General features: G+C 30.9%; 1 protein-coding gene across 3 annotated transcripts; it reads right to left on the bottom strand.

Annotated features, from left to right (window-relative positions):
* Positions 1-2685: 2685 nt before the first annotated feature.
* LOC122269593 (uncharacterized) lies at positions 2686-17270 on the bottom strand. 3 transcript variants are annotated; one of them, XM_087153341.1, is made up of 8 exons: positions 16880-17270; positions 15314-15451; positions 15101-15218; positions 13228-13263; positions 9038-12350; positions 5270-5849; positions 3380-3500; positions 2686-3295 (listed from the first exon to the last, which is right to left on the bottom strand). In XM_087153341.1, exons 6-8 carry the CDS (start codon positions 5358-5360, stop codon positions 3157-3159), a joined length of 351 nt encoding a protein of 116 aa, XP_087009467.1. In that variant the 5' UTR covers positions 5361-5849; positions 9038-12350; positions 13228-13263; positions 15101-15218; positions 15314-15451; positions 16880-17270; the 3' UTR covers positions 2686-3156. The 3 variants fall into 3 exon arrangements, 2 of the variants coding, with proteins under 2 accessions (XP_087009467.1, XP_087009468.1); XR_015429764.1 differs by lacking the exons at positions 2686-3295; positions 3380-3500; positions 5270-5849 and having other exon boundaries at positions 7453-9183; positions 9366-12350; XM_087153342.1 differs by lacking the exons at positions 9038-12350; positions 13228-13263; positions 15101-15218; positions 15314-15451; positions 16880-17270 and having other exon boundaries at positions 5270-6119.
* Positions 17271-19967: the final 2697 nt, after the last annotated feature.

Raw genomic sequence — 19967 nt, 5'->3', positions numbered from 1 at the left:
CATGACTTCCATGTCCAAAATTTTTCCTGTGTCAATTACTATGCAACTGATGTTCAGAGATGAATAGCCGAGTTTCTGCCAGGTTCCATCTAGGGAAACTCCACAGCTCACAACAGATTTTAGAAGTTTGACATCTAAGACTCCTAAATGTGCTTTTGGACATAAAAGGTAAATTTAGCAAACAGAACAATTTCCTTCCAGCAACGAAACCTTTCCCAATAAGTCGAAGAGCTAAAACTACCAAAGTACTAAGTTCTTATTTGTTCTTATTCTTTTTGCTCGGAGCAAATCCAGTAATAGAAGAACAGTTCTGGAACATTTCACAGAAAAATTGGAGCACAATCCAGTTCGTGAGTCTTCGGTCAAAGTAATATTGTTAGTCAAACAAACTGGGCAGTAAAGAACCATACTTCTGAACCATACTACTGACAAGACTCTTACTTCTTGAAATAAGGTCTTGTCCTTTAATTTTGATGTGCTTGCAGTTATAACATCATTAAACTTCGGCGTGTTTGATTGTAAGTTAGTGTACCGATTTCCAGTAAGCTTACCTTTTATTTTTGCTATATAATTCTTCCTTTGACCCATACTTGTCATACTTTTAAGTCAAGAAACAATATCTTTTAGATGGAAAAAAAAAGCTATAAATATTAATTTTCAAGAGCGAGATTCGATAACAAAATGGAATTGTAACCACTGATGCACACATAAACACTTTTTCCTATAATCAAAGTCGTCAATATTTTATAAACAAACTGAATACAAGAGTATCCTCCAGTCAGAATGAGAGAAAGAAAATGTACATACATACAAAGGGCAAGCTTAGAATTTGTAAAATTATGTATCAAAATCTTAACTACTTTCTACTCCTTCACGTAATTGACTACTACTGTATAGCCAGGCGCTTTAAAAGTTAGCATACGTTATTTCTAATTACCATTTAAATAGTATTTTCTTTTTTTTTTATAGATGGTTATATATGTAATAATTTTTAAAAAAAGGTATCTTTTAGCCAAAAAGTGTTAAAACAAGACGGTAAGATTACAATAAAAATACGGTAAATAAAAGCAATCTTTATTCTATAAAGTACTAATACAATAGCGTGTCTCAAAATAGAATCTCCTAGAATAAGTTTTCTAGAGAAAAGAGGTTCAAAATATAAAAATTAAAATTTTTCTTTGAGCTCTAAACTTGTAAAAAAAGTTAAAATTGTTATGCAATAAATTTCATAACACTTTTTGACGGAAAGTGCAATTCAATTTCCTTTAATCAATTCTTTAATCGATGCAATAAGCTTTTTATTTACTGTACTAACGCGATGCTGGCTTCTTTATTTATTAAAACTAGATCAGGTCTCAAATCCTGATGCAATTTAGAGCAAGACTTGGTTGCATTACCTAAAACAGTCTTGGGGCTCATTTTCATATACTTTTTTACTTCTTTCTAATCTAAATGTACAAAAATAAAAATTTTAGTATTTATTGATCTCTCGATTTACAAATAAAGAATCTCAATAATATGTTTCATCTGACTCATAAAATTTTGTTGATGGCCAATCTCGGTTGCAAGAAAAAGAAATCCTATCGATTTTGGGGAGCGTGGGTTTCAATTCTTGGGATTCCGCCGTCTGAGAGTGATAAGTTTCCAATTTAGAATTTGATACTTCATACTTACTGTTAAGTGAAACAAACTTACTTATCGGATAGGGTGCCAATTCTCATTAAAATAGCTCACCACAAGTTTTGGGCAAGATGATAGTAGCTTCTCGCATACATCTTGATATAGAGTTTCATATCTCGCATACGCCATTTTCACCGAGAACTGTCTCGCATTCGTAACTTCCTCTTGAGTCAATTTCGTTTCATCCATGTTACCTACAAGTATATTATCTGCAAGTATATGCATATAATGCTTCGATTCATAAATCCTGCTCTCAATTAAAAGATTATCGGAAAGCAAAATTAGGCTTCTAAAAATCATACCAAAAGACCGAAGCCTAATGAAAACTTTTGAATTATTGAGTTAAGTCATATGAAATGAAATATTCAAGTGAAATTTATTGGCTAAGATCTGTAATCAAATGTGTAGGTTTCAAATTTGTTGACTTGCGTTCAAAATGTCTTTCTTAGTACATTTGGAAATGTTCTATTACATTGGCGTTTAAATTAGTATACCTCTTTATTTATTCTCCAATAAGGTTTAGATTGAAACATAAATTTCATTACGACTTAGATAAATTTGAGATCAGATGAATGACAACAAGTTATCAAAATTGTCTTTAGTCTAGCAACTTTTTAAGTCCAGATATTTAAAAAAAAATGCAACAAAACTTCTAAATTATAGTTTTAAAAAAATACTTCACCATCAGTTAAAAATTATATTTAATAAGGTTTTTTGACAAATTTGTCAAAAATGTTCACACTACCCTATTACTTTTCTCGGTACCATAGGGCTGATAAGTTAGCTGTCCGAATACTGTCGAATTGTCTGGCAGTTTGGTCCGTGTATAAAATATTGTTAAGAAAATGTATCACGGGAGTCGCGAGTGATAACAAGCAAGGACTGCAGAACCATAACATAAGAAAGATGTTTATGCAATTGCCTAGTATATGTTAAATAAATTAAGCCAGAAGAATGATACAAACGCAAAAAAAAAAAAAAAAAAGTCCTTTTTAATTATTTTTTCAATTATCTAAATTTTTTACCTCTACGCTTATTTTTTTTTTTTTTTTTTTTTTGTCATGTTCAAAATATGGTATAGTATCTTTCTTTCAAAAGCCCGGAGTGAGTGAAATAGACAAATGGCTAGAGAAGCGTGATCAAATTTCTCCATAAACACTCCCCTCTCCGTATTCAAAGCAGTTTGTAGTAACTACATTAAAAAAAGTAGTCAAAAACTACTTTAGTAATGGTGTAATAAATAGTAAAATAATGTAGTTTTTACACATACTTTGAACAGATATACCTTGAACGAAAGTCATTATAAGAAAATAGCTAATTTTTTTTCATTTCATCATTGTAAGAAATTATACAAGACATTTATGTAGATAATACTTTTAAATGCGTCAAACATATCAGATATACTGAGGTGGAGAAACATAATATATATACCATTTCGATAAAACTGTTAGAATATATTGAAATACCTTCTTTTTTTTAAGCTTTTTCAGGGAATGGAAATCTAAAAATCTTATCCTTATTGTGCTCAAAAAGCGTTGGCCCATTTTCTTTTAATCCATCTTTGAAATGGCACTGGCATATCACATGATTTTTCGAAATTTGAATATCATATCTCCTATAAAGCAAATTAAAATTCTTTACTATTATGCAATTAAAATAACAAAAAAATTTGAAGTTTATTAAGTTGTAATTAATTTACCTTATATTCCTAATCCATATTTTTTGCACATTTGGATCAGCAGGTGTTCGAAAAAAGCGGCAGGTGCCTCTCTGGTTATAATGTTTCCAACCAGGGGCAATACACATAACCATTTTCAATCCTTTAAATAAATCATCAATATATTACAAACATATGTTACATTCAACAAAAATTTAAGATCCATAATCATGAGTAATGTTTAACAAATTTACACACATACATAATATCATCTAAATTAAATATATTAGGCTTTATTAAAAATTCTACATATACAAAGAAGATTGCAATTTTGTTTTTTAATTAAAAAGTATATTGTAGAGGCTGTTGGTTGCGTCAGCTCAGATAGCATGAGAAACTGAGGTAGAAGGATCGAGGATTGGAACGAAGATCGAAGGTAGGAGGACGAACCGAAATAGTTCCTGCGCGGATGAATACCGGCGGAGGAGCATTAACCGGCGGCCAAGGCAGGGAGTGAAAAGGCTGAAGTCCAGTATTTAAGAGATGACAGTTTGCCTTCGAGAGAGGTACCCAGACTGCGCCTGTGTAGGCGCCAATTACTTCTAAACTGTTTATCTCATTTATATGCAGAACGCCTGCACGCCCCCTGACCCCCTCTCCTCCCTTATTGATATTCTCACTATTCGATGAAAGTGTAGATAGCCCTGCGAGCTAGGAGCACTGAAAATTAAATTTTAAATCGGTTCGAGAGAGGTTGTTGTGCAGCGTCCGAGACTTCGTCCCGATATCCCAATTCTTCCCGGTGACGCCCACCTGCAGTATGCGACATTTACAATCAAAAGTTTAAGTTTTTAATTGTTCTTTTAATGTTTTTAAAGAATAACTTGTTAATTGGAGTTTGTGAAGTTTCGTAGATGGTTTGTTATCTTTCAATATTAAAGAGTGTGTTTCTTTGCCATATTGTTTCATTTTTGAAAGTCTTACATTCCCCTCACCGAACCATATACATATATGTTCTATTACATCATAAACATTTAAATTGTTAGACACATTTAATGGAATGGAAAGGAAAATTCATATAATTGAAAATAACCTATATAAATATACTGCAGGAAAAAGTAGAAAGAAAAAATTTTGCTTTTTTTTTTCATTTATTTTTAATCAGTAATGCTTGATTAAATTAATAAAGGCACCTTAACACAGTCAACAAAACGACCTCAATATAATTTATTTACATTACAAAAAAATAGAAAGAAACACATAATTAGCCTTAAAGAAAAATTAATGTTAAAAGTTGTAAAAGCTTTCCACGCCATGTTTTACAAAAATGACAAATAAATATAATATATTTATATATACATATCAATCTGTCGAAATGTAAACAAAACTTAAATCACAAGGCTTAGCAATCAGCATTAAATAAAAACGTTTCTATTAATATTAACTAGTTTTTTCATACTCTCACCTTCTTAATTTAATAATATGAACTGTTTCTTACCAGAAAAGTCCGTTTTCTACTAAAAGAAATCTATTTTTTTTATAAAAATACTTGAAAAAACAAAGTATCACTAAAAAGCCTATTGAAATAGCATTAAGCTGTGCACAAGCGTGGTTCGTTTTGATGCGGCCAGAAGAGGGAGGCGCCACCACTATATAACCATATACATAGTCTGCCTAGGTCTAAAAATTACTGGCAAACACATGGTGTTTACATAAAATTATATATATATATATATGTCATAATCATTGTCATGCCGTGACACACAAAAAGATATTTAATATAATGCTTAGATATGTAAAGCAAGAAAATAAGAACTGTAAAATATCTCAATAGGTATGGGCAAAATATTTTTTAAATAGGCATGTGAAATAAAATTAATAAATGTTTATTATGAAATAAAAACGTTTAAAAAAATAACATTTTCAACATACCATTACCATCTTCTACCAAAAATATGTAGCAAGTTAATCCCAGGTCAATCAGCTTGTAAGTCCCATCAAAAAATAATATCTTAGGGTACATATCATTTCCTTGTCTTGGATAAAAAGTCCTTCCAGAACGCGATTCTTTTTAGAATATCTACTGAACATTTGTGAGTTGTTTCTAAAATATTCACAATTTCAAACTGTTTCTTATCTGGAGTTTTATATTTTGCAGCCATATTTGATAAGTCTTTCAGTAGAGCTATCTTATCTGTTTTACTCATGAGGTCTGCCTGAAGATGCTTCTTATTTACCTGCACTTTTAGCACATGTGCAGCGAAAGCTTTGAATGTGTACTGGTAAACGTCTTTCGGAGGCATGCATTTTGTATATTTTTCACTTATTTTATGATTTCGCTATTTCAAACAGTTTCTTATCAGGTGTTTTATATTTTGCAGCCATATTTGATAAGTTTTTCAGTGGAACTATCCTATCTGTTTTACTCATGAGGTCTGCCTGAAGATGTTTCTTATTTACCTGTACTTTTAGCATGTGTGCAGCGAAAACTTTGAATAAAAGCTGACTACTACTGTAAAAATGTCAAAAAGCCAATTTAAAGTGAGAATAATTTATTACTAAAATATTCTGGCACTGAGTACAAAACTTTGTAAAAAAAAATTTTTCATTTATACAATTGATTTATTTATTTTTAGTGCATTTGTTTTTTTCTTCCTTAATTTTATCTAAAAAATGTTAAAAAGCATTACATTAAGTATGTTATACATTATGTTGACAATGTTAGCATAATTACAATTGATTTATTTATTTTTAATGCATTTGTTTTTATTTCTTCCTTAATTTTATCCAAAAAAGCTTAAATTGCATTATATTAAGTATGTTGACAATGTTAAAATTTCAAGTTTCACACTAGATATTATAAATAATTCATTATAAGTTATCTATTATAGCATGTTCTTGAATATGTTTAATAGAAGTTCAAGTACTAAATTATTATTTCAATTATTAAACGATTCATAATTTGTAAAACATTTGTGGAAAAAAACACTAGTAAATATGCTCAAGTAAAAATAAATGCATTTTTATGTTATATAAATTCTTGTAAAATAATTTTATACATTACTTTAAAAACGCTGTATCAAAAAATTGCAAGCAATAGAAATATTTTACTATAAAAAAAATTTGAAATGCCACGACTTACACGCGAGTACTTTCTTCTATGCATTACTTTTGCTTTCAATGTATTGAAATTTATAAACGTTCTAAATCAGCATAATAATTTTCAGTCTAGAAGAAACAAATAGCGCATAGATTGAAATTGTGATAAAAATATTAGATGTAACACACACACACACAAAAATCCAACTTAAAACAGTCCAGCACCATAGCTGGATTTGAGAGGATTTTTTGGGGCTTTTTTCCTTTATTTTTTTTTGGTTTGCACAGGGAAAGCATACCTATAAGTAGTTCATAACTAATCGTAAAAGTAAAAAAATATAATGTAACAGATTGTTTGTATTCTTACAGAAACAGAATACATGAATTATAATAAATTTGGAAAATAGAGCAGGTTAATAAATCCAGTAAATAAAATGCATAAATCAGTGAAATGGTTTAAAGAGTGAAGAAAAAAAACCTGGCTAACTAATTAAAATTTTAGTATAAATTGTTGCAATTACAATATAATATTATCATTGGTACGAAATAATATCAATATTAAAATTAAGGGTTAATCAATTAACAAAATATAAGTGGCTGGAAGAAAAAAAAAATGAACACACAAAAAAAAATAGTAAACTTCCATACCATGATACAATGACTTTTTTTCCTACACCCTGAATAATAAATCCAAGGAGATGCCATAGACAAAAAATGAAATCGTGTTAATGATCATACTCATCTTAAAAAGAACTCCATAAAACAAATTTATATATAAATGAATTAATATAAATTTCAACAGATGACGGAAGAAAAAAATATTTTTTTTAAGAATCAATAAGCAAAATACACACATCTATGAAATAAATTATAGTAGATCCAGGTAGGCGCCAGAAAAATTTGCTTATACTAAAGACAAAGATGAACCCAATAAATTAATTTACAATTTTGATTTAAGAAAATAATAACATAAAAAAATCAGATATAAACAAATGAAAGGTATCATCGTGATTGTGTTTTTATGAACATAAAACTAATTAATTAAAAAAACATACGACTATTTTACATTTTTAAAAACTTATAATTTGGATTATTTTCTATATTTTTTTTGTTTCATTAACTTTGTGCACAATTGGAGCGATCACAAAGAGAAAAAAAAAATTCTTGTGATTAAGAAAAAATTAACAATGAGGACAGTGTCTGTGGGTGTTGGTGGTTCATCAGATCCTCCAGATTATCATATACTTCATTCAATGTATTGATATTGATCGTGGACATTTCTGTGTTCTCTAATAAAGAGATGCAGTTAAATAATTCCTCTGAGGGAAGCAATAACCCACCATGAGATTGTAATTTTATCAATTCAGCATAGAGAGGATTAACATCTTAAGAAATTAGGCTGTCTAAACATACTTTTTTCCCTTTCTGGAAACATAGCCAGCAAAATATACTTTATTCTCAAATAATGTATACATAGATTATCATCAGAATTAATGTTGTTATAGGAATGATCGTCTAACGATGACAATTGTGTCTGAGTTTCCGCCAGGTTACCATTACCTTCGATAAGTGTGTTCAACTTAATCATCCATTATAATTTTTTTATTTTGAGGAATCTAAATCGGTGACAGTCTGAAAGTCAATCAAACTTTGCAGGAGGTTGCCTCCACTAATGTTGGAACCTTTGGGGGGCTTTATTAGTGAACACGTTCCTACTAAGTGGAAAATCTGTAAAGATACCGTGGAGCTTGGGTGATCGTTGTAGCCACAGGCATGCTTCATTATTCCAAAATACCTCTGTAAGAAATCCATACAGTATCTTAAAAATTCATTTTTCTCATAATTCATGGCAAATATACTTGCAAATAAAGAGAAGTACCTCGAGAGAATCTTGATTAAATCTATATGTCATAACATAAACATAATTGCAACTATCAATCATAAAACGTGACAACTCTAGAGTGGCTTTAAGAGTGACAATCAAGCCAGAATATGTCGAGTGAAGAATAAAATGATAATTCCTCTCCCTCGTGAGGCGCTCCCACTCAACAGGATATTCAATAAAACTTTGAATTTCCTAAAACTATAACTTCAGTGTAAGATACAGTTTATTTTTAAAGCCATTTTTGCAGTATAATAAAAATCCTGCCTTTGAAATACCTTAAAAGCTTTGGATTGTAACCTTAAAGCAGATAACGACACCCTAGAATTCATGGCATCAATGAGCCGATCAATACGCTGCAAGAAGGTAACACATCCTTCACTTCCAGCAAGTTTGCTGTTACGAGTTTTAAAATGCTGCATTTCCAGCTGCTAAAAAACTGAATTAAAGAAAATTAGTTTAGTCAAGATGAGTTCATTTTTAAGAAAAAATGCTCTCAAAATTGAAACCAATTGCTTTTTTATTTCCTAAATTGGCTCTCAATTTGTATAAGAAATTGATAAAAATACTGCACTAAAATGAAAATTTCTTTTTTATAAATGCATTGTGTTTAAACTGAAAATAATTGATCTTAAAAAAACAATTTGGCAATCCCTACGCCAAAATATCAGATCGTGAAAAACTAAGAACAGAAAGAGACTACTAACAAGGATTATTACCTGAAAAGCCATTGCCACACTCATCGTTTGAAAATGCTTGGGCCTAACATGGTCAGTAGTCAGCTTGGTACAAACCTTCAAGTTGTAATGGTTTGATTTGTCACTTTCCAGAACAGCATCCCAAAATTTCAAAGACACTGGTCCATCTGGTGTTTAAAATTTCATAATATTTCTTAAAAGTAAATCTTCATTTTTAATTGTAATATTTGAAAAAAATGGACAATATTTTAAAATGTCATATGATTAAAAAAAAGGGGGGGGGCTACTCATAATATTCAATATAATGCTAATTTCTGGATTTAGTTTTAAAAAAACGAAGAATTATTACCATTGTATTTATGTTCTTAACTATAGCATTTCTAAAACATTTTATAAGGTGTGGGAAGTCTGACATGAACCACATCTGTCTTGTCTGACCACATATGTGTTCACAGCTATTGTCCATCGTGATGCCAAATTTGTGCCACATGCTCCGATTTCATGAGGCGCCTTCAGTTGTGACATTATGGACATAAAAGTTGGTATTCTCAAGTAGCATAACACACTCTATAATCAAATGGTGAAGTACAGAGCCTAAATAAGGAAAATACGAATCTGAGTTGATCAGCTTTATGTTAGTAAATAAGAAGCGCTTAGCTCTTACATTTTACATTGAATCATATTTAAAAATAAAGCTTATATGCGGCATTTTTGCTCAAAAAACATGCAATGGATTGTACCCAATTTCCTCTAAAAGGCTGTAACATCATAACTAGCGCGTGATCGCCTTTTTGTTATTTTTGCCGCTCAGGAGTATACTTCCCAAGATCTGTGAAGCCATGGATTTCAAGGGTTTCAGTGCTAAAAACCAAAGTTGGTGACAGTTTCATTTCGTCTATCAATTATGAACCTAACGAATATTAGAAAAGAAATCATGAATTGTTTAATGTTAACCACAATTATTGGTTTCCTTACATTATGGTATGAAAATAATATTACCTCTCCTATCATTGGGATCCATTTTTGAGGTTTTTTTACTAAAAACTCCAAAAATGGCTTCTTGAAATTCATAGCATCCTTTGAGTTTCTTTAAATATATCGTCAAGATAATAACAGACTATAATTGGAGTATCATATGCTCCCTAAGATTTTTGTATATCTTGGAACATTTAATTATTTATAAACTAAAAAACGTAAAATAAAGAATTCTTGCGAAACAAAAAAAAAAATGATTCTAAAAATTCTTCACATTAAAATAAAAAAACTTTCATGTTTCTTTTTGCTTTTTTTTGGTCATAATCGGACGTAGAAAATTATCATCAAATAAGAAAAAAAAATTTACAAATAAAAATTTTTATTATAAAAATTGCAACACTTACCTGCTTTATTTATAAATCCAGAGAAGTCCAAAATGATACGTTCTTCATTTGAAAACTTTATTCTCAAATAATATATACATAGATTATCATCAGAATTAATGTTATAGGAATGATCGTCTAAAGATGGCAATCGTGTTTGAGTTTCCGCCAGTTTACCCTTACGTTCGATAAGCTTAAACATCCATTTTCCTTTTTTGATTAATTTAATTCCGTGAAAATCAATCAAGCTTTGATGGAGATTGCCTTCCCTAATGTTGGAACCTTTAAGTGACTTTATTAGCGAATACGTTCCTACTAAACAGAAAACCTGTAAAAATACAGTGGAGCTTGAGTGATGGTTGGAGCCACAGGCATGCCTCATTATTCCTAAAAACCTCTCTAAGAAATCCTTACAGTTTAAAACATTTATCTTAAAAAATCATTTCGCACGTAATCCATAGCAAATATACTTGTAAATGAAAAATAAAAAAAGAACCTCAAGGAAATCTTGATTAAATCCAGATGTCATAACATTAACATAATTGCAAGTACCAATCAAGAAACGTGACAACTCTAGAGAGGCTTTAAGAGTGACAATCAAGCCAGGATAAGTCGAGTGAAGAATAAAATGATAATTCCTCTCCCTCTTGAGGCGCTCACACTCAACAGGGTATTCAATGAAACTCTGAATTTCCTAAAATTATAACTTCAGTGTAAGATACAGTTTATTTTTAAAGCAATTTTGCAATATAATAAAAATCCTGCCTTTGAAATACCTTAAAAGCTTTGGATTGTATCCTTAAAGCTGATAACGACACCCTAGAATTCATGGCATCAATGAGACAATCAATACGCTGCACGAAGGTAACACATCCCTCACTTCCAGCAAGTTTGCTGTTACGATTGCGTCCAGCAATAATGAACTTAACGAATATTCAAAAAGAAATCATGAATCGTTTCATACTAGCCACAATTATTTGTTTCTTACATTGTAGCATCAAAAGTATTACCTCTCCTATCATTGGGATCCATTTCTGAGGATTTTTCCCTTAAAACTCCAAAAATGGCTTCTTGAGATCTGTAACATCTTTTGAGTTTCTTTAAATGTTTCGTCAAGGTAGTAACTGACGGTTAATTAGAGTATCTTACGCTCCCTAAGATGTTTGTATGTCTTGGAACTTTTCATTATTCATACATTAAAAAACGTAAAATAAGGAATGCTTTCGAAACAAAAACAAAAAAAACTATTCTATAAATTCCTCACTTTAAAATAAAAAACTTTCTTGTTTCTTTTTGCATTTTTTTGTTCATAATCGGACGCAGAAAACCATTCTATAGAAAATTATCATCAAATAAGAAAGAAAAAAATTTTTATTATAAAAATTGCAACACTTGCTTTATAAATCCAGAGAATTCCAAAATGATATTTCATCTTCATTTAATCATTATCAGCAGACATTCATATATCCATCCTGATAAGTGTAGCGCATGCCAAATTTCTCACACCTTGCAGCCTGCAAGCCATTGGCGTCGTCAGATAAAATTTATTGGGGGGGGGGGACCATACTTAGACTTTTATTTTTCAAGTCTCTAGTTCCGGAGAAAAAAGCAATCCGAAAAAAAATGACAAAAATTTTAAAAAGATTCGGAAAATAAAAGATGATCTTTTCATCAGCTCACACGATTATATATTCACAAAAAAGAGTGCTTTCTAACATTGTATCAATATGTTTTCTCAATTTTCTTCGCTTTTTTTGTATTTATTTATTCTGCTATTTACATATATCCATATATATATACAAAAAACGAAGAAAATTGAGGAAACATATTGATACAATGTTAGAAAGCTCTATTTTTTGTGAATATAATCAAATTTGTGGAAAATTTCAAAACAAAATTTCACTCACACTAATTACCTGTTGAGAAAGTAGAGAGCCATCATTTTTTCTTTTTGTAGAAGATATTTTTCCTGCCCTCTGTAAGCAAAATACGTACAATTATCTTCTTATACATACATAATTAAATGCATTGGCGTCGTCAGATAAATTTTATTGGGGGGGGGGACCATACTTAGGCTTTTATTTTTCAAGTCTATATTTCATTTTTTAGTTCATGTATATATATATATATATAACATAATAAATAAATACAAAAAACGCGAAGAAAATTGAGAAAACATATTGATACAATGTTAGAAAGCACTCTTTTTTGTATAATCAAATTTGTGGAAAATTTCAAAACAAAATTTCACTCACACTAATTACTCACACAAACCCTTTTATAGGGCGGATCACATTCGCACAATCACGCACACAAAGGAGAAAGGACATAGAACACACAGAGAGGGATAGAAACGTCCATGCCCTGAGCACGATTCGAACCCGGGACCAGTCAGACACGCTAACCACTCGGCCACCTGGCCGGCCTACTCTAAAGTTACAAAAAATAAAAATATGAAAAATTTGATTTCGATTCGAAAAAAGTCAGTAGGTTTGTTTTTTCTTAAAAATTCTGGGTTTCCTACATTATACAATTCCTTATAGGCATATACATAACTAAAACAGAAAGAAATTTAATTTCATCTGTTCAAAAATAAAAATTACTTTAGCATAAAGGTCTTTGTTTACAATTAACCACCTCTCCAGACTATCATCATTCCAAAAGAGAAATCCAGTTGATTATTCAAAAAAATATGTCCAACCTTTTCTAAGAAAACGACTGCTGTTATCTTTCAAGTGCGGAAAGTCAAATGGTACACAATCAAGTGGCTGGGAAGCTGAAGCTATATCTATAAAAATGTTTCATATAAATATTAAAAATAAAATATTTTATTTGCAAAAAATAATCTATTACCAGCCGGAATATTTAAGTTGCAAGTGACATCACTTCCTAAAATCATAAAACAAATTTCAAAAATTATTAAGATTGATAATATGTGGTTTTTTAATAATAATTTGAAATACATAATATCATATTAAATGTAGCAATTTCCCCTAAATTGAAATGAAACAGTCAAAGCTTTACATTGATGACCAATATTTACAAAAATAAATATCAGCAGCAAACATTAGATTTTCAACTATGCAGAGTTGCACAGACGGGTAAAAATTATTGCACACTAAGTAAATAAAATAACGAAATTCAAATCTTATATAAAACTAGTGGGCTGCGCCCCCTGCTCGCTGACGCTCGCCAACCCCCGAAAATCGCTACGCAATCTTATATGGTTTGCTTCGCTCGCTACTAACTTAGGTACAAAATTCTAAGAATTCAAAACAATCATTCAAATCCATATAAAAACTTTTTTTTAAAAAAAATTACATCTTTTTAGTAAATACTAAGTCATTAAAATAAATTTGAATTCAAATAAATGACATGTAATTCCTATTAGAAATGTGCTATAGTATATAATTCGTGATATAAATCAAAAATCGTCAAACAAATTCGTAATATATAAATTCGTGAAAAAAAGCGCTTTCGACAAAATACTGAAATAGAGATTTATCGACAAAGACTACTCACTTCTGCATAGCCTAATAGTATGAGAGTGCCGCAGCTGATGCTCTCTGGTAATTGCAGTTTCCGTTTTTAAAAGCGCTATATGTTGAGCCACCTCATCTAGATTTGGCATGTGACATTTTTAGCGGCAATCATTGGTTGATTTTCTAGCGTTGCCATTCGGGGAGTTGTAATGAGCCTTTTTTTTGTCGCCGTGTAAGACAAATAGTAACTTAAACAAAACAAAGAAAACGTTGCCACCGGCGGAAAAGAAATACAGGCAAAATTTGGGTAGCCAAGTAAGAGAATTATATATATTAGATTAATCATATAAACTCACTTGAATCAGTTGGTTTTAAAAGATACAATGCATCAATAGAAGGGGCACTTTCATTTAAAATAAAATTAAACAGTTAGAACTTTTTTGATTGCATTATATGATTTTTATTGTAAATCATAACTGTAGTAATAACTGTAATGCAGTATAGTACGTAATTTAACTTCTGTTAAAAAGAATATTATCTCAGTTTTTTAACAGCTCTCAACAATTTATTACAGTTTTCGACACTTATTAATAATTTTTTGATGCGCCTTTCCAAAAACCAGTTTTTGACCTCAAAAACTTAACCTTTTGCTAATTAAAAATTTATTTTGTTACAAACACGGAGATGCCAACTGCTCCGGACACGCCAAAATAATTAAAAAACGGTAAATAACAACAAAGTAAATTTCGCATATATATTTGACTATTTTTGTTTGCTTTTTAAAAGGTATAGGTGTAGCATGACATAAGTACTGACTTGACAAGCCTGCGAATTATTTAGAAATAGTGGTGGATAAAAGTCTACTAAATTGAATTTATTAAACCAGGAATCACAATTTATAAACTACCACTTTAAAATATATATTTGCTGTCTGGAGCAAGTTGGCATCTCTGCAAACAGAAAAATAATTACTACCAAAAAGTTGTACAACGTCTGTAAATGCTGAGTTCATATCTGAACCTGGAATAATACGCATTAAAAAATAATGAAATTAAATGTTTTTTTTTCTCTCTTTTTAAATGCTATTCCCACTCACCAGAGGTTATCAAATTGGAGTAAGATGTTAAATTCTGTGAATCAACAAATTTATCAGAAATATTATTAAAAAATTAATTCCTAGTACCTATGGGGCGAAATAAATATTAGGATATGTATTTCTTAACCAAGAAAATGAAAATATATACCAGTTATAGCTTTATTTCTTGAAGTAGGAGGTTTCCTTTTTCTCGTATTCGATGAGAGATATTTGGAAGGGGTTGCAGAAGGTTTCAATCTAGGCCGTTCCCTTTCTTGCTTCCAAACCTAGAAAAACACATTTTGATATGAAACATTCATATTATATCTTAACGATTGACATATCATTACATAGGCCAAAAATAAACTGACATCAAACTTACCCCTCCAGGTAATGTAACTTGACAATGGGTTTCGATATTATCTTCACGAAAGTGCAAAGCTTAAACATGAGTAGTGGATTTAAGCATCCTATCTGTACGAGGAATTGCTTTTTGACACTTGTCAAGAAGATTAATATCCTTAAAAAAAATAATACAAATAAAGTGAGTATGGCTAAATTTAAATTGACTTATCGGATAAATGCAAGAAATGTTATCTTTTTTTGAATAATTTAAAAAAAACTATAAAAAACAAATCATCTGGAACAATCGTGAAGAATTAATGACTAGGTTTAATAACATTAACAATTATTTAATTAAAGATTGGTTAAGTAATTTACATGTTATTACGTGTTTAGAAATTCAGACAAGATAAATTGTAAAAAACCATCTCCGAATTTTTTTAAAAATCGTTTAATGAAGCTTGCATTTGAGCAGCATTAGAGAGGAAACGTCTTTAAAAATTAACCATTGCCAGAAAACCTCGCAATTCTGAAACTGTTTTTGGTTTTGGATAATCACGTATTATTTGAACCTTTTCCGGCAGAGGTTATACACCTGAAGGGGTAATTAAACTGCCCGGAAAAATTTTACAGAGGTTTGACCTAGAACACATTTGGACCCGGTTAACCTTAAACCGTGTTGTTGAAGACGCTGAAAAATTAGACGAAGATGTGTTTTATATGTTCGTCTTCATTACTCGACGCAACTAAGAGGTCGTCAAAGTACGGAATACAAAAATCTAAATCAGATAACACTTGGTGAATATATCGTTGGAATGTTTGGCCGGCGTTCCGTAAATTAAAGGGCATGTAAACATACTCGAAGAGGCCGAAAGGGGTCGTAACGGCAGTCTTCGGAATATTTAGTGGAAAGACTGGAATTTGGTAATAAGCTCGAGTAAGATCTAATACCGAAAATATAGATTTATTTGAAAATTGCTGAGTGCAATCTTGGATGGGTCGAACAGGGTAGCGGTCGGGAACAGTAAAGGCGTTCAAACGCCTGTAATCGCCACAAATCAGTTTTTTTTATTTTTTGTCATATGTAACGAGCTCGCCCACAGGCTCTTAGAAGGGCGGATAACACCTTGCGAAAGCATAAATTCAAATTCTTTTTTAGCAGCGTTAATAATATCAGCAGATAATCGTCGCGGTTTAGAAAAAACTGCTTGACCAACGGTCTCGATATGGTGATAAACCAAAACTTCGTTTTTTTTTATCATGTAACGAGGGGTTAGTGATAGACGGGTATTCTGACATAATTTTTGGATAGGGAGAATTATCTTTTGATAAGAAGCAAATATTTGTGATATTAGATTGCGAGAAAAATGTCCGCATTTGTTAAATTGTAGCGTGCGTAGAATAATACTAAATAAGTTTAGAGTAAATGATTATAAATTGCTATAAAAATCAGTGATACTTCTAGTAAGGAGCAATTTATTACAAATATAATTAAGAATTTCTCACACTTAAAGTTAATAAAATGTAATAATTAGATTTTAACTGACCATCAACTTATTATTTACTGACTCATGCAAGAATAAATTTGAAAAATAAAAGATCTTACCTTGTAATAAGATGAGATAATCCAGTGTAAATATCCAGTGATGCACGTGTATACACAGAGAAAAAAATACCTATTTGGACTAACATGAAATTGAGTGAAGTATATTTAACAATAAAAATAACTAATGATTTTTTAAGATGGAAAAAGATTTCGATCGGGTTGCGGGAAACATTACACGTTTCGGTCACCACTATGGCTAAATTGACTTCATCGGATAAATGCAAGAAATATATTCTTTTTAGAATAATTAAAAAATCAAATTATCTGAGAAATCGGGAAGAATTAATAACTAGGTTTAATAACATTAACAATTTTTTAATAAAGGATTGGTTAAGTAAGTTACATGTTGAGAAATTCAGACGAGATAAATTGTAAACCACCATCACCGACCGGTCCCAGGCTTTAACTGCCGGGCCGGGGGAACAAGATACAAGACATGTTGGTTGAGGTAAAGATGGTGCGCTTTGGCCTCAACTACCATTTCGGTGAGGCAAGTCCACGAATGCACTCAGTTGAAGAGATGCTAATCATATTTCAGAAGGTGGAAAAAGCAATTGTTTGTAATGGAATAAAAAAGGAATGAGATACACATTGGATTAACGAATGTTTGCTGATAAAAATTAAAAGCACTAAAACTGACAATCTCCTGAGTACTAGTATGAGTAAAACTGACAACATTCTGCAACTGCCGTCACCATCAACTCTTCACAGATTCCTGGGGAAGGTTAAAAGCTCTTATGGATTCGATTTATCCATATTTAAGTGCTTAGCTGAGAAATTTAAGATTATGTATGAATATGAAATTGAATATTGCATGAATATTTTTTTATTGTAATAATTATATTATTAATTTCTTCGGTATGTTTTCTCATTATTTTACATTTACTGGTTTTAGGTGCAGTTTTAATTGATGAAATGAAGCTGTCTCCAAGTTTATCATTCAACAAGCAAACCCTAGAAATTCAAGGCTTCGTTAATCTTGGAAAGTATACTTCATCGAAGCAAGCATCTGAGAGGGGTGACCATGCTTTGGATTTCATGATACAGCCTTTCAGGGGCAAGTGGGTGCAAGAGTGGCGCTAGACTTAGCCCCCGACAGGTGGTCAGCAATGCCCCGACAGGGGGGCTAAGATAATTTTGAAAATAAGCAATACTTTTTAATATACGAAAAATAATTAATACTAGGAGGCTCCGCCCCCTGCTCGCTAACGCTCGCCGACCCCCGAGAATTGTTACGCAATCCTATGCGGTTCACGCCGTGAGCCATGGCTCGCTCGCGATTGAACACAATGCTCTAGCACAAAGACATAGTATATTATCATCAAAGACATAGTATTTTATCATCAAAGACATAGTATTGTACTTATGTAGAAGAATTCTACCAAAGTTCTTATTGGCTTTTAAAAAAGTATATTAGCTATTTAGATTGTACATGGTGAAAAAATCAAAACATTAGCTAAATGAGAAGCATATTAGCAAAATAAATTATCAAATATTGCAGTTACTCACCTAAATTCAACTAAATGTGTATAATAAATTAGTTAATGCTAGAAATTCTGAAAGTTTTAGAAACAAATTTTATTATTTAAAAATATAAACTTTGAACCCTAACTTTTCCTTGTGAGATAATAAATAACCCTCAAAAAGTCTTTCATTTTCAAGAACACAAAAATTTGCTTTATCGCCAAATGAAATATTTTTTGGTGATCAGCATTATTGAAATCAATTTCTCTATTAATTAACATTTGTGATAAAGTACATAACATTTTACCATTCCATTACAGAGCGTAAACATCCAGTATTGTTTTCAATGCGTCTGTTGGTAGCTTCTGTTGAATCAAAAATATACAGCTGCCCGTATCCAGCATTATTTTGATCGTGAATCCGAAAACAATACGGTCCATTTCCAAGAGGTAGCTTTATGTGTGCTCCAAATGATGCAAAAGAAAGAGCAGAATTATATTCCCGGATATGATTTCGATAATTTCGTGCCTCAATCGAATTATCATTTAATAATTTTTGCAGCAACTCGGGAATGTCCATTAGTGTAGGAAAATTAATTTTTCCATCGTGGCAGCATTTCGTATATTTGCCAGAAGAATTTCTTTCCTTGGCCCAGAAGTAAGCATTACAATAACTACATTGTTCCGTCATTGAGCCAATACTATACTCTTCGACATCTACTGTTACATCTTTAACAGTTATTATTGCACTTGATCTCTGCAATCTACGTCTTCCATAACATTCCTCAACACTTTATTGGGCTCTTCGAACACGTTTTCTTTCATTACGTTTAAAAGCCCTAGCAGCTTCACTAATATTCTGCATTTTAAAGCGTGAAAATTCAATGCATAGATAAGCGCGAAATATAAAATATTCAATGCATTCAATACAAACACTTAGACGTTTTTTAGACGTGTAGGTAGCTCCCAGTAGAAAAATACCAATTCAACAGCGGCCTTTTAAAGCATTCTCACTTCAGTTAATTAATTAATTCCTAATTGAGTTTAAATTAAATATTATCATGTTTTTAGGGCATGAATCTGAATTGAACAACCTGATAATGCTCACTCTGGTTATTGTTTCCGTTTTTAAAAGTGCTATATGTTGAGTCACCTGAGCTGGATTTAGCATGTGACATTTTTAACAGCAATTATTGGTCGATTTTCTAACGTTGCCATTCGGGGAGTTGTAATGAGGCTTTTTTTTGGTGCCGCGTAAGAGAAATATATATATAGATGATATAGACATATTTGTTCTGATAAAAAATTTATCATGATTCAAATATTAACAAAGAAAAAATATAAAAGTGATATCTGAATAAATAAAAAATATATGCACATCCATCATAAGATTCTACAGTGTTCTCAATTAAATATTATTCTACTCAAACAATGCAACTCAAACAATAAAAAATTTATGCACAACTAGAAAAAATTCCAAAGAGCAAATTAAAACCAGTTTAGATATTTTTGTAACAGAGATAATTTTGTTTAAAAATTAGTATAATTGACTAATAACTAGGTTGTTCAATTTTATTTTAATTTAAACATTAAATTTTTTAAAACTCTAGTGTTTTAGGAACTAA

Source organism: Parasteatoda tepidariorum, chromosome 10 (genome assembly GCF_982258835.1).
Source record: "Parasteatoda tepidariorum strain Cologne lab strain chromosome 10, Ptep-v5.0, whole genome shotgun sequence".
NCBI lineage: Eukaryota > Metazoa > Arthropoda > Arachnida > Araneae > Theridiidae > Parasteatoda > Parasteatoda tepidariorum.
The sequence above is the reverse complement of the archived record's forward strand: the minus strand, read 5'-3'. Positions and strand labels throughout refer to the sequence as shown.

Bases quoted from the DNA above. Each gene is read 5' to 3' on its own strand.
- LOC122269593 (XM_087153341.1), bottom strand. From the start codon at position 5,360: ATGTACCCTAAGATATTATTTTTTGATGGGACTTACAAGCTGATTGAC. The intron at 3,501-5,269 runs GTATGTTGAAAA...ATTTATTTAAAG, and splicing joins TTTGGTAGAAGATGGTAATG to GATTGAAAATGGTTATGTGT. The intron at 3,296-3,379 runs GTAAATTAATTA...TTTGCTTTATAG, and splicing joins ATATGGATTAGGAATATAAG to GAGATATGATATTCAAATTT.